A 16,384-nucleotide genomic window follows, 5' to 3' on the forward strand; every position below is an offset into this window, starting at 1 on the left:
CAGCAATTTCTTACTTGGCACATCCCCAAAAGCAAGGGAATCAAGAGCAAAAACGAACTATTGGGACCTCATCAAGATTAAAAGCTTCTGCACAGCAAAGAAAAGAACCCACAAAACTAATAGGCAACCAACGGAATGGGAGTAGATAGTTATAAATGACATATCAGATAAAGGGTTAATATCCAGAATCTATAAGGAACTCATCAAACTCCACACCAGAAAAACAAACAACCCAGTGTAGAAATGGGCAGAAGATATGAACAGACACTTCTCCAAAGAGGACATCCAGATGGCCAACAGACACATGAAACGATGCTCAGCATCCCTCCTCCTCAGGGAAATACAAATCAAAACCACACGGAGATATCACCTCTCTCCAGTCAGAGTGGCTAAAATGAGCAAATCAGAGAACTCTAGATGCTGGTGAGGATGTGGAGAAACGAGCACCCTCCTACACTGTTGGTGGGAATGTAAACTGGTACAGCCCCTCTGGAAAACAGTGTGGAGGTTCCTTAGGAAACTAACAATATTACTCCCCTATGACCCAGTAATAGCACTGCTAGGAAATTACCCAAGGGATACAGAAATGCTGAGGCATAGGAGCACATGGACCCCAATGTTCATAGCAGCACTCTCCACAATAGCCAAAACATGGAAAGAGCCTAAGTGTCCATCAACGGACGAATGGATCAGGAAGATTGGTTTACATATACCATGGAATACTCCATGGCAATGAGAAACAATGAAATCTGGTCATTTGTAGCAACATGGATGGACCTTGAGGGTGTTATGCTTAGCGAAATAAGTCAGGCAGAGAAGGACAAATATCATATGTTTGCATGTATAGGAGGATTAGGACGAACTTATCTTAGGACCATGGGGGAGAAGAAGGGGGAAATGGTGGGGGAAAGGGAGAGATGCAAACCATGAGAGACTCTTGAATGCTGAGAAACAAACTGAGGACAGATGGATGTGAGGGGGAGAGGGGAGATGGGCATGGAGGAGGGCACTTTTGGGGATGAGCACTGGATGTTATATGGAAACCAATTTGACAATAAACTATTTGTAAAAAAATTAGTTAATTTGTTAAATATAATATCATCACTCTTCTTCCTGATGCATGCGTGATTCTATGAGATCTAATGAAATATTACATGTTAATTAGGTGAATAAGAAACCTTTGAAATGGATTTTAAGTCTTACATCACTACAATACCATTCTACATATCTTCTCATTTTATAAAATTTTACATTAAGGTCCATACTTTGCAGAGAATAACCATATAGCTGGATTGTTGCATGCCCAATCTTTTCGGTTAGTAAGTGGCCCTGAATAAAACTCTTTGTAAACTGTATAGAGTGCCCTAGTTTGTTTTTCAGCCTCAAAGTCTTTTAGTTTAGGAGATACTTTATAGTCACTCGTTCACCTTCCAACAATTGCCAAGCCAACCAGGAGGAACTCAAAACTGGGTAAATGAGCCATGTTGTGGGAAAAGCCTTTTGTCTGTGGGAAATCCTAGGCTTGCTATCCACCCTCATGTTTGGATACATTGCAAGAGGGTTTGAGTGTTTCATATTGGTGTGTGAGGATGCGGGCATCCTGGAAAATGTCCAAACAATTGTTAAATATCTTATCCAAAACTGTGGAGAAGGGGAAATGGGGAAGAAAAAGTGAGCAAGTTGTTGTAGTGGCACGTTGGCCATTGCTCTGTGTGTTATGAATACCACAGAAAAGGAATCACAATTAAGGACAAAATTAGAACAGGCTAGGAAAATGTTGTCTTTAGAAAGAGATATAATAGCTGCATTTTCCTCTAATACAGACATTACATACCAAACAATTCAATGGTAGGAGTAATGCTTGGAAATTATGGCATGTAAGATGGCAAAGTTATGTAGGCTAAGACTACCACTCACTAAAGTGAGAGCTATTATATCTCAAGAGAATTGGGACCTCAGTTCTTCAGATCCCTCAGAAAATGATTCTGATAGATGAGTAAAATTATTAACAGGCATGACCTTCAATTCAAATGAAGAACCACGCCTCTCATGGGCCTGGTGATGACAGTGAGAAAATTCCCATAGTCAAAAAATGACTATGATGAAATATATTGTCACTGAATTCGTTGGACTAACGAGCTGCTTTTAGGAAAAGTGTCAAGGAAGGGTGGCATCCAGGGACTCCTTGATAGCTCAGTCAGTTAAGCATCCAACTCTGGATTTTGGCTCAGGTCATGATCTCATGGTTCATGAGGTAGACTAATGTCAGCCCATGTGCTGAGAGTGCAGAGCCTGTTTGGGATTCTCTCTCTCCCTCTCTCTGTGCCCCTCTCCCCCACATGCTTGCTCTCTCGTTCTCTCTCTCTCAATATATATATATATATATACATATATATATAATATGTACACACACATATATAATATATATACATATATACACATATATAATATATACATACATATATATAATATATATACATATAAACATCGTATTGCCCCCTACTATTATTATATTATTATTAAGTTCCATTTTATTACTGTTAATTTCTATTAATATTACTAATAATTTCTATTATTTTGGGTGATCTCATCTTGGGTGCATCAATATATACAATAGTTAGATATTCTTGTTGGATTGTCCCTTTTGTGATTATATAGTACCCTTTGTCGTCTCTTCTTACATTCTTTATTTTAAAGTCTAGTTTCTCTGATGATATTAAAATAAGACAAGGACAGGACTGCCTGGGTGGCTCTTTTGGTTAAGTGTTGACTCTAGGTTTTTGCTCAGATTATGATCTTGTAGCATTGTGAGTTCAAACCCCGCATTGGGCTCTGTGCTGGCAGCATGGAGAGTGCTCGGGATTCTCTCTTTGCCTCTCCTGCACTTGTCCTTTCTTTTTTTTCCTCTCAAAAGAAATAAAGAAAATAAAGAAAATTTTAAAAACACGAAAAAAACGAGACAAGGACAGCTAAAAAATAAAAATATAGGACAATATCCCTGATAAATATAGATCCAAAAAAAATGAAAGAAGAAAAGAAAAAAAGAGTGTGAATTCTGCTCTTTTAGGATGGAATGTTCTGAGTATATGTGTTACGTCCATCTGGTCTAGTGTGTCAATCAAAGCCAGTGTGTCCTTGTTGATTTTATGTTTAGGTGATTCGTTCATTGACATAAGTGGGTTGTCAATGTCCCCTACTATTATTGTATTGAATACACCAAACTAATAAGATTTTGCCGACAAATAATCAATGAAATGAAATGAGAGAAAATGTTTGCATATCATGTATCTGATAAAGTGTTAATATCAAAAAATGCATACAGAATTCATACAACTCAAAAACAAAAGCAAAAATAAAATGTCAACTTGCAAAAATGGACAGTGGAATTGAATAGACACATTGCCAAATAAAATATTAACAAAATTTCAACAGTGTAATCAAATGATCTTCTACCATGATCAAGTGGGATTTATACCAAGGAGCAAGGAGGATTCAACACCAACAAATTAATTAGTGTGATACATCAAAAGTACACAATAAAGGATAAAAATCATATGATTATTTAGGGGCGCCTGGGTGGCTTAGTCGGTTAAGCGTCCGACTTTCGCTTAGGTCATGATCTTGCGGTTCGTGGGTTCGAGCCCCGCGTCGGGCTCTGTGCTGACAGACAGCTCAGAGCCTGGAGCCTGTTTCAGTCTGTGACTCCCTCTGTCTCTGACCCTCCCCTGTTCACGCTGTCTCTCTCTCTCCTAGAAATAAATAAAAAAATATTTTAAAAAAATCATATGATTATTTAAATAGATGCATCAAAAATAATTGACAAAACTCGACATGCTTTCATGATAAAAAGTCAATAAATTTGCAATAGAAGAAAGATTCCTATAAGTAATAAAGGATATATATTACAAGGCTTCAGTTAACATATTCACCACTTTCATTCAACATGAACTGACAATCTTACACAAAGAAATTAGGCAAGAAAAAATAAAAAATATATAAATAAGAAAGGAAACACACTCAACTATTTGTGAATAACATTATATTTGTATAGGATATTCTAAAGATTATACAAATATTGGTAAAACTAATAATTAAATTCAGTACAATTACAGCACACAATATGTGAAATTTTGTTGCATTTCTATGTACAATGACCTGTCAGAGACTGAAATTAATAAAACTTTTCACAATTGTATCAACAAGAATAAAATATCTAGGAATAAATTTAACCAAGGACATGAAAGACTTGCACACTGAAAACATACGACATTGATATAAAAAGTTAAATGAAACACAAATAAAAGATATTCTGTGTTCATAGATAATAAATGTTATTATTGTTAAAATGTCCATTTTACCAAAAAATTCTATACATTCAATACAGTTATTTTCAAAATGTCAATGTTTCCTTTGATAGTGGGTTTCTGGGATTTTATTTGGAGATGCTGGCCATTTTTGTAATCTTGATATTGAGGGAAAAGATTCTATTTTTAAATAGCTGTCCTAAATGTCATCATAAGTGCAAATAAAATTTTTTAAGTACAAAATTGTTTGGGCATTTATGCATAACATCAATAAACTAGAAATAATCTCTTTATAAGAGTAGGTTAAGGGCTATGGATATATATCAATAGCCTTTTGATATATCAATAGACTTCTGTATTATATAGTGAAATATATATTTTTGAGAAATTGTATTGACTTATATATGACATTGAAATATCTGAATACATGTTGGGGAAATGTAATAATAAATATAAAAGTGATTTGTTAATCAGGTAATGAATCCAATGTTCAGTATGTATGTCTCTATGTTTAGAGGAACTGAAAGTCTCCCTTCAAATTCTATGAAATATATTTTAATTAAATTTATTAAATAATTTGTCAGTATAGAGCTGTAGGTTTAGTGTTATAGTTAACAATTTTTTCCTCTTAATATCAAGGTTATAAAGATGGCCAGCCATTTGAGATAAAATCCCAGAAATCCACTATCAAATGAAACATACTAATTATTAATTTGATGCAAACTGACTCACAAAATCACAGTAGTTCTAGATTTGTGTCGTAATGTAGCCATTCATCTGTACTCAACAGAACTAATACCATTGTGTGTTAGGTTGGTTAAATCTTTGTGTTTATTTTAACTTAGAGTCATCAAATTTTACTATGGATCACAGACAAGAATTTCACACACAAGATTCTTTTTTATTCAGCATTTACAAAGCAAAGGAAATATTTAGTAAAAGGGAGATGAAGCTGAACAGATACCTAGGGGAGAAAAGCATACCAGCCAGAGGAAGCATCAAGGACAAGGTATATTTCCCACCTGAGCATTGAGAACACTACATTTCAGTGGGATAACTCAAATCTGAAAAGGACAAGGATGAAAAAAAAAAATGTAGAACACAAGGTTTGCCTTATCCTTGCGTTACCCAAGGAGACATTCCTGTTGGTTCTACCCTTAGCTTTAAGTCTGGAATGAACTGAAGGAAGGAGAGGGAGGAAGCCAGTACAAAATGTCTCTCCTGTGGCAGAATTGGAATGACCGGTGATAGGGGTGTAACTCTGGTTGGTAGCAGTGTAATTTGTAAGAAGTGCTCAGTTCTTAGATGTACTTTTAGAAAAGGGAGAAAATTATTGTTGACTTAATAAGGCTGAAAGAGAAGCCCATGAGTCCAAAATTACACCAAGTAACACCCAGAACTGCTAGAAGAATAAAGTGAACTTAAAAGCAGAAAAACTTGAGTTCAATACGAGGAAAAGATAAAATTTTAAATTAAATAATTTAAAAATGAGTATATAGTGATACAGAGGTGTCATATATTTGCAAAATAAATATGAAAATTCAGCTTTTTGCTTAAATATTCTCTCTCCAAATCTGGTTTAAAAATGTTCAAGAAATGGACACCTGGGTGGCTTAGTCATTCGGCGTCCACCTTTGGCTCACATCATGAGCTCACTGCTTGTATGTTTGAGCCCCACATCGGACTCCATGCTAACAGGTCAGCACAGAGCCTGGAGCCTGCTTCAGACTCTGTCTCCCTCTCTCTGCCCCTCCCCCACTCATGCTCTGTCTCTCTCTCTTCAAAAGTAAATAAACATTAAAACAATTTTTTAAAGTGCTCGAGAAATAATGTTTTTTAAGTTATTTTGTTAAAATGACACAGAGGTGAAAGTGTATATATATAGATAGATAGATATAGATATAGATATAGATATTGATATAGATACATGCATGCATAACAAGTTTAGGACATTCTCAGCCACTGGAGGGAGGTCGAATATGCAAGTGTAACACTTGGACTCAGATTCAGTGGTATTTATTTCTATACCAAGATTATCACATAAAAGGTAGAAGTATTATGTTTTTAGTAAGTAGGAGGGTAATCTGAGTAGAAAGAAAGGTAGAATATAAAGTAGTTTGGGACAAATTCATAATGAAATAGGTATAAGAAAAAAGTAAGTATTTTTGACCAGAAAAAGAAAACACCAAAAACAGAAATAAAAGAAATAAAAAATAAAAATGAAAGGAAGACAATAAATAACAGGAAAGAAAAAAATGATTGAGAAACAAGAAAAGGACAAAAGAAGAAAAGGGAAAAAAGAGATTTAAGAGATGTGTTCAAAATCATTTCAATGTTGGTAAATTTTAAACTTATTTGTAATAAAATAAAGCATTATTATTGAAATTCTCCTTTGAACAAGGTCTTTTATATGAAAGCTCTCATCATCATCTTTAGACATTCTTAATTCCTGAATGACCAGTAACCATAGCAATTTTACCACAATTTTGATGGCTTTCCTCTGATACCCACCCAAATAAAGTATTTAACTAGCGTAAACAAAAAGACTCTCTAAGTTCAAATTTTAAAATTTATGCAAATAACTTGAGAAAACAAAAAAAAAGTTTTCCAATGCTCACGAGTGCAATTTGCCATTAGTAAGTAAACTAGTTATTTATGAATAATTAAAAAAAGATTTGTGCAACCCCATTTTTACTTTAAATATGAACTGTATCTCGTGGAATAAAAGGAAATGGTGCTATATTTTGTGATTGCCCTGAAAATATTGTGTGAATATAATGCATTTATGAATATTATGATTAATATAAATAATTTAAAATATTACCCTAATAAAACATTGTGATATATAATCAAAACAGGAAAGAACTATTTAGTTAAAAATTTCCAACACCCTACTCCACTACATATGTAACGGAGTTAAATTTTGTCCTGGTACCTTGTTAAGCAACAAATTACTGAATTTTATGGACCTGCAAAGGGGAATGGATGTATCTCTTTAGAAATAATTGTTGTCAATAAAATTATTCATTTTAATGAAATTTTACCTATTTAAATTAAAAAGGTGTTCTGAACACTTTCTCAGCTATCAGTTTGCCTAAGGCCATTCGCATATCCCAGTTTCTCAGGCTGTAGATGACAGGATTCATGATGGGGGGTAACACAGTGTAAAGCACTGATATCAACACTTTCACCGAAGATGAAGACTTAAAATTTTTAGCTAAATATGTGATACTCCCAGAAAAGAAAAACAGTGTCACCACGGTGAGGTGGGGCAGGCAGGTGGAAAGACTTTTTACTCTTCCTTTTGCAGATGGGATTCTTAGAACGGTAGAAAAAATGTATACATAGGATACAACCAATAAAATAAAACATATAAACCCAAAGCAACAACTACCAATTATAAATGCATATTCTATATTTTTCTGTCCAGAACAAGCAAGTGTGAGCAGTGAAGGGACGTCACAAAAGAATTGATGCACTATGTTGGAACCACAGAAATGAACAGAAAATGTACCTGCAACATGAATGGATCCATAAACACACCCACTAAACCATGAAGCATTCACCATCTGCACACAGGCACCCCTATTCATGATGGTCTCATAGTGCAGGGGACAGCAGATGGCAGCATAGCGGTCATAGGACATCACTAGAAGGAGGGCGTACTCTGTGCCAGCAAGAAAAATAACAAGGAAAACCTGTAAGGCACATCCCATGAAAGAGATGGAATAATTGTTGATCAAAGAGTTCATGACAGATTTGGGGACAGTGACAGAAATGTAACAGATATCAATCAAAGACAAATTCTTTAGGAAAAAATACATGGGGGATTGAAGATATTGGTCTATGGTGGTGAGGATGATAACGAGGAGGTTCCCCATCAGGGCTGCTAGGTAACCCAGGAAGAGGAATACAGCATAAAGTCTCCGTAGCACTTGATCATCAGGGAATCCCATGAGCACGAATTTTGTTATGTTGGTCATGGTGGCTAATTTCTCAGCCACTCTAATTTTTATCTGCAGAAACAAGATGACATTGATAACTAGTCCATTCAGATATTGTAATAACATCTTTACTTGACCTTACACTTTTTGGTTCTGAGTGGGGTCTAGCTCATCAGAATACCAGCACAAGGATATAACACATAGCCCTTACCACCCAATTTTGATATTTACAGAGAGGTCAATGAAATATGGTTGGATTTAAGGACAATTTAAAGAGGCAGAAAATCCAGTAAAATCCTGCCTGCTGCTTACGATTATGTGTATATATAATATACACACATATATATGTATATATGTATATAATGTATGTATGTATGTATATGTATGTTACATATATATGTATATATGTAACAAACCTCTCAAGGACATAGCTAACATACTTCACAGGGCAGCTGAAATAACAAAAATAAAGTTATCTTCCATGATGACTGCTTCCAGAGATCATTGGTCAAATACTGCTCTTGACCAAAAAATAAATAATATAAAAATATAAGGCCGCCTGAGTGACTCAGTCGGTTAAACGTCCAACTTTGGCTTGGGTCATGATCTAAGGGTTCATGAGTTTGAGCCCCACATCAGGTTCTGTGCTGACAGCTCAGAGCCTGGAGAATGCTTCGAATTCTGTGTCTCACTCACTCTCTGCCCTCTTCCCACTCACACTCTGTCTCCCTGTCTCTCAAAATAAATAAACAATGAAAAATATTTAAAAATAAATGTTTGTATCTGTCAAATGAGATTAGACAGGCAGAAGGCAGAATAGAAGTGAACTGGGTTACTAATTCTTCTACTTGAAATTAAATATAGATTTGAATGATAAAAATAGAAAATTCCAAAATTTTCACATCCTGAATATTTATAAAAAATCAATTCCCATGATATGTTATTTTCGCAATCCCTGTAAGAGAACACCATAATAGTGGCTTGCCTATGACTATAAAATGAATCTTTCAATAATCACTTAATAATGAATCAAGGTTACTTCTATAATCTGTCATCTCCTTGATTATAACTTTCATTTAAACAAAACATAGGTGGTCTTGGCATACAGAGACAACAAGTTAGATAATCAGAATATTCTCTATTCCCCTTGGTTCTTGAAACAAAATGAATGAAAAATATCCTCACCGATTATTACAGGTGATAGATATAGCAACTTTAAAATTCCTTCTTCCTGTGGACACGGGGCGGGGGGAACATTTGAGCAAATTTACCCCTCAGAAATATGTGCTTTTCTCTTACCATTCATTAAATGTATCAGTTCGATATAAACTGACAAGAGAAGATCCAAATAAGTACTTTGGGGTGGGGCACACGTTTCTGTTCCATCCCTCAATTCTGTGTTGTCAGTTGTGTGAAAGAAATAAATTGTTTTAAGTGTCTTCTCTCAGAAGGTACTTTCATTCAGAATAGCTGCTTTTGCCACCATCAGCCATGCTTAATTATCTTTACAATTCCTGTGTAATTGCTGAGTTGCAAGCTTTATTTCAGTCTTCAACTAAATATCTTCCAACCCTAGGGTTAGGGTTCAAGGTTAATAATCTTCTGACTTTCACATGAGATTGTAGTTACATAAATGGGATGGGAATTAATTAGAAGAAATGACCAAGGTTTTGATGATAGTGAGCATCCCCTTAGGAATGGAGGGCAACCTCAAAACCCAGATCTAGGAAAACTCAGAAAGATAATTCATTAGCTTCTTGCAATTTTACTTTGTAAGTATTTTACAACAAGTCTACGATACTTTCAGGTGTGCCTTTGTATATATTGATGTGTTATGACATCAATATTTTAATGGAAAAGAATATTTGAATTCAAGAATTGAATTTAATATATGAAATAATGGATGTTGTTTTATTTTATTTCCTTTTAGTTCTGCTGGGTTTTTTTTTTTTGTTTCATTTTTAACACTGGTATACATACAAATGTTACCCATGTAAAATACCAACAAAAGTAGGAAACCAAAATTAAAGAGAAACTTGCCTCACTCCCACTTGTCTTCCCAGAGACCATAGGAGGTGCAAGATTTTAAATGTTTAATCCAATACACATCCTGTGACTTTGCATACATAATCATAAAAAGGCATTATCTGATATTCACCCTAAATGATTTAGAAACTTACATTTTACACGCAACAATATTTCATATGGCTTCCTGTTTTTATGTAAGAGCATACTGTTAAATATTAAGGATATTCAATATTTTGTCAAGTTTATTTTCACCATCATATGTAACTTTATGATTATATCATTTTATATACTTTGCCTGTGGACATATGTACATGATTTTTTGACTAAGTCTTTTGAAAAGTAATTAGCATGTCTATAATATATATGGTCATATCAATTTTAATAGATTCTACTAAATTGTTTCTTAAAATATTTCAAGTGTCTATTATTGCCACATGTTCAAGAGTTTTGCATTAACCTGTAGATCAGACTATTTAACACTTTATTTATTTTTATGTATTTATATTTTAGAGAGTAAATGAGATACCATGCAAGTTGGGTAGAGGGGCAGAGGGACAGAGAGAGAATCCCAAGCAGGCTTCACGCTCAATGCAGAGCCCAGGTCAAGGCTCAATCCTTTGACCCTGGGATCTTGAGCTGAGGAGAAATCAAGAGCCAGAAACTCAAGTGACTTGGCCACCTAGGTGCCCCCAGATTATGTAATCTTTAAATTACCATTTCTAATTTTTAAGATACACAATTTATTATTTTAATAATTTTTAGTATACAGGTAAGTGGTATTAAGTAAAATTACAGTGTTTTACAACAATCACTACCATTCACCTCTAGAACTTTTGTATTCCTCAAATGAAACTGCATACCCATTAAAAATAACTACTATTGTGTTTCTGAGATGCATTTTCTGAGAATTAGTAAAGTTGAATAAATCTTCACATACCTGTTGGCCACCATCAATATCACTTCTTTGGCATAATGTCTATTCATAGATTTTGTCCATTAAAAAAAGTTTATTTATTCGAGAGAGAACACAGAGAGAGAGAGAGAGAGAGAAACATAGCATGAGCAAGGAAAGGGCAGAGAGAGAGGGAGACACAGAATCGAAAGAAAGCTCCAAGCTCTGAGCTGTAAGCACAGAACCAACTTGGGGTTCATACTCACAGACTGCAAGATCATGACCTGAGGTGAAGTAGGACGTCCAACCAATTGAGTCACCCATGTGCCCCTATTGTGTCCAATTTTTAATTGGATTTTAGGTGTTGAGTTATTAAGTTCTCTCTATATTTTGGAGTATATCCCTAATGGATGTGATACTGCCATTTACAACAACATGGATGGAACTAACAAGTGTTACTCTAAGTAAAATAAGTCAGACTGAGAAAAAGAGATACCATATAATTTAACTCATATGTAGAATGAGTGAATGAATGAATGAATGAATATAAATAAATAAGCAAACAAGCAAACAAACAAACCAAGAGCAGAATCAGACCTAATAAATACAAAGAACAAACTAATGGTTGTCAGAGGGGATGGGGAGAGGGGAATGGGAAAAATGAGTGAAGCAGAATGGGAGATAGAAGGTTCCAGTTATGAAATAAACAGGTCATGGGAATAAAAGGCACGATGTAAGAAATAGAGACAATGACATTGTAATAGCTTTGTATTGTGACAGATGGCAGCTGCACTTGTGGCGAGCATAACATAACTTAATTGTCAATTAATTAATTAGTCAATTGTCAAGTTGGTTTCCATATAACACCAAGGGCTCATCCCAACAATTGCCGTCCCCCATGCCCATCACCCTCTTCCCCGTTCCCTCATCCACAACAGCCCTCAGTTTGTTCTCAGCATTAAAGAGTCTCTCATGGTTTGCCTCTCTCCCTCTCCCCCACTATTTCTCCCCTTTCTTCTCCCCCAGGATCCTCCACTAAGTTTCTCCTACTCCACCTATTTATGCAAACATATGGTATCTGTCCTTCTCTGCCTGGCTTATTTCACTCAGCCTCAAGTTCTATCCATGTTGCTACACGTGGCCAGATTTCATTCTTTCTCATTGCCATGGAGTATTCCGTTGTATAGATAAAACACTTATTCTTGATCCATTCATCTGTTGATGGACACTGAGGCTCTTTCCATGTTTTGGCTATTGTTGAGAGGGCTGCTATGAACATTGGGTTACATGTGCCCCTATGCATCAGCACTCCTGTATCCCTTGTGTAAATTACTCACAGTGTTACTGCTGGGTCATAGGAGAGTTCTATTGTTAATTCTTTGAGGAACCTACACACTATTTTCCAGAGCCGTCGCACCAGTTTACATTCCCACCAACAGTGTAGGAGGGTGCCTGTTTCTCCACATCCTCACCAGCATTTAAAGTCTCCTGATTTGTTCATTTTAGCCACTCTGACTGGCGTGAGGAGGTATCTCAGTGTGGTTTTGATATGTATTTCCCTGATGATGAGGGACCCAGACCATCGTTTCATGTGTCTGTTAGCACTCTGGATGTCCTCTTTGGAGAAGTGTCTGTTCATGTCTTCTGCCCACTTCTCTGGATTATTTGTTTTTTGTGTGTGGAGTTTGGTGAGTTCCTTATAGACTTTGGATACTAGACTGACTATCTGATATGTCATTTGCAGCTATGTTTTCCCATTCCATCGGTTGCCTATTAGTTTTATGGATTGTTTCCTTTGCCGTGCAGAAGCTTTTAATCTTGATGAGGTCCCAATATTTCATTTTTGCTCTTGATTCTCTTGCCTTTGGGGATGTGTCAAGTAAGAAATTGCTGCGGTTGAGGTCAAGGAGGCTGTTTCCTGCTTTCTCCTCGGGTTTTGATAGCTTCCTATCACAGGTTCAGATCCTTTATTCATTTTGAGTTTATTTTTGTGTATGGTGTAAGAAAGTGGTCTGGTTTCATTCTTTTTTTTTTTAATGTTTTTTATTTATTTCTAGGAGAGAGAGAGAGACAGCGTGAGCAGGGTGGGGGTCAGAGAGAGAGGGAGTCACAGACTGAAACAGGCTCCAGGCTCTGAGCTGGCAGTCAGCACAGAGCCCGACGCGGGGCTTGAACCCACGAACCGCGAGATCATGACCTAAGTGAAAGTCGGACGCTTAACCGACTAAGCCCCCCAGGCGCCCCAGTCTGGTTTCATTCTTAAGCATGTTGCTGTCCAGTTCTCCCAGCACCATCTGTTAAAGAGAATGTCTTTTTTCCATTAGATACTCTTTCCCATTTTGTCAACGATTAGTTTGGCATACATTTGTGGGTCCAATTCTGAGTTCTTTATTCTATTCCATTGTTCTATGTGTCTGTTTTTGTGACAATTCCATACTGTCTTGATGATGAAAGTTTTGTAGTAGAGGCTAAAGCCTGGGATGGTGGTGGTTCCCATTTTGGTTTTCTTTTTCAACATTACTTTGGGTATTCAGTGTCTTTTGTGGTTCCATATAAATTTGAGGATAGTTTGTTCTAGTTTTGAGAAGTATGCTGGTGCAACTTTGATTGGGATTGCATTGAATATGTTGATTGCTTTGGGTAGTAATGACATTTTAACTATATTTATATTTATTTTTTCAATCATGAGCATGGAATGTTTTTCCATTTCTTTGTGTCTTCAATTTCCTTCATAAGTTTTCTATAGTTTTCATGATAGGGATCTCTTACATCTTTGGTTACATTTATTCCTAGGTATTTTATGTTTTTTTGTGCAGTTGTGAATGGGATCAGTTTCTTGATTTCTCTTTCTGTTGCTTCATTCATTATTAGTGTTTAAAAATGCAACCGATGTCTGTACATTGATTTTGCACTCTGCAACTTGGCTGAATTCATGGATCAGTTCTAGTAGGATTCTGGTGGAATCTCTCAGTTTTTCTATGTAGAGTCTCATGTTGTCTGGGAAAAGTGAATGTTTGACTTCTTCTTTGCCAATTCTGATGCCTTTGACCCACACAGGATGTGGAATCATAATTGAGTCTGATCTAGGAAATCTTGGTCTTTGATCAAGCTCAGCAGACAAAATGCTTTAATAGTAAATTGTTACTGTGCAATATCTGTTTCTGTGAGAATGTAGTTAAGGAGTGAATGTATGTACTTTTGGGAGTGGAGGCATGCATACTTCAAAGCCTGTTTTAAGGACTACTTTGAAATTCAGATCAGAGATGGCCAAATTCAATGCTTCAACTGCTCAGAACCCAAGTGCCCTTTGGTAGCCACTCTATGTCAGGTCAAAAAACTAGTGGAAGCAGTTATTTTCCCATTATGATTGCCTTCCCCTCCAGCCACCTTGGACTTGGTGGCAGATGGGATGTACTGCCCATGATCATGCTGCCAGCCACCTGATATGTGGGAACCTGGCTGCACAACAAACATCTTCTCTGACTGCAACTTCTCTTCTTATATCTTGTTCAGGCTGAGCTACCATGGGATCTCTCAACACAAGGTGACTGCAGAAAAATTAATAGTTTTATGAAATGAGTACTTGTTAGCAGGTGAGGCCAATAAAAGGCTTTTCGAACAGAGGTGTGGTAAGAAAGCACTGGAAGAGATGGAAAGTAACAAGTGACTAGAAAAGAACTTAAAAAGCTGCCCATGTGGTGAGACTCCATGGAAAAATTAGATAGATGTAACAAGATGACGAGTATGCAATATTTCTGTCAGACTGTGTTCTTTCTCTAGAGCAAGCCCTTATGAACACTGATACTGACTCCCCACGTCTTAACTTGTTGTTCCAGGCTATGAATGTTAATGGAGATATTTGGGAAGATGAGATTAAAGACTAGTTGCCTCCTACTGTTCAAGATGTGGAAGTGGAATGATTTAGCTTAGTTTCATTTAACACAAAGTAACTTCGTAGAATTTTTAGGGTACCATTCACTCACTCTTCCTATGTAAAAGAAATGGAAGAACAAGGTTTATATTTCATATGGTATTACTTATTTAGGGATTTTCATACATTCATCAATGAACATAATTGAGAAAATTATAAGTCAAAGCTTCAGAAAATGTAAACAAGATATTAAGTATAAATATTATGATGTGCTCAAAACATTGAATAGTTAACAAATATTTATTGGGTGAAGGAGAGTAGGAGATACAGGCTTCCAGTTATGGAATGAATAAGTCATGGCAATAAAAGGTACAGCCTTAGGAATATAGCCAATGGTCTTGTAACAGTGTTTTATGGGGACAAATGATAGCTGTACTTGTATAAACGTGTTAATCACTATGTTGTACACCTGAAACACTGTGTACCAACTACATTCAAATAAAAATAAATACATAAAATTTAAAAATTCCTTCTAACAAGTAACAAAAATAGTCAATTAATATTACAAATTTGAAAAATATTTCATTACAAAATTAAATTATCAATTTCATAATTTTATATGTATAGCCATATACTCATTATTTATTTCTCTCATTTTCATGATGGTAATTTCATATATCACATATATTAATAAGGAAGAATCAAAGTTAAACAGATTTTAACTTCTACTTTGATATGATCTCCTGAATCCACACAATATCCAGATGAAAATACTTAGTCAAAAGTTATGTTTAGTTAAAAGATACTGAACAAAGAGATCCACTTTCAAGTACTAACATCAGACGTACTTTCAATTGTATTACTTTGTAAATTGTCTTCCTCTAATCTTCCAAGACCTTTCTGAATGAAGCCTTGGTAGGTTATTAGTGGCACATGATAAATAGCTAGGTACCTTCACATGAAATCCAATACACATATGGCTTATCATTCATATCTATGATAGGGGAGAGTAAATCTTAACCTGACAATTCAATTGGAGAAGATTCCAGGTTGCAGAACAATCAACTGTATTGATAGATATATTATGAGACAGAGAGAGAGGGGATATAGATATACACACACAATTACAATAAACATATATATATACACTCTTTTAGCCAAGGGGCTAGGTAAAAAAAAAAAAAAAAAAAAAATTCACCAATGAGTATCATGTTGGTGATGGAATTCTCATATATGGCCTGTATTATGTCAAGATACACTCCTGGGGAACTTGAGTAGCTCACCCGGTTAAAGGTCTAACTTTATATTTTAACTTAGGTCATGACCTCATGGTTAGTGAGTTGGA

At 35.7% G+C, this 16,384-nt stretch overlaps 1 protein-coding gene and 1 pseudogene across 1 annotated transcript; one reads left to right on the forward strand and one right to left on the reverse strand.

Moving 5' to 3' along the window:
- Window positions 1–7,357: 7,357 nt before the first annotated feature.
- Window positions 7,358–8,374, reverse strand: LOC120224745 (olfactory receptor 14A16-like). Its single transcript, XM_039222997.1, has one exon. The coding sequence runs from the start codon at window positions 8,372–8,374 to the stop codon at window positions 7,358–7,360; it is 1,017 nt and encodes a 338-aa protein (XP_039078928.1).
- A 122-nt stretch (window positions 8,375–8,496) lies between these two features.
- On the forward strand, window positions 8,497–15,052 carry LOC120224746 (annotated as a pseudogene).
- Window positions 15,053–16,384: the final 1,332 nt, after the last annotated feature.

Source organism: Hyaena hyaena, unplaced genomic scaffold, assembly GCF_003009895.1.
Source record: "Hyaena hyaena isolate Hyena2069 unplaced genomic scaffold, ASM300989v1 scaffold_1247, whole genome shotgun sequence".
Taxonomy (NCBI): domain Eukaryota; kingdom Metazoa; phylum Chordata; class Mammalia; order Carnivora; family Hyaenidae; genus Hyaena; species Hyaena hyaena.

Coding starts and splice junctions, on each gene's coding strand:
- LOC120224745 (XM_039222997.1), bottom strand. CDS start 8,374: ATGTTATTACAATATCTGAATGGACTAGTTATCAATGTCATCTTGTTT.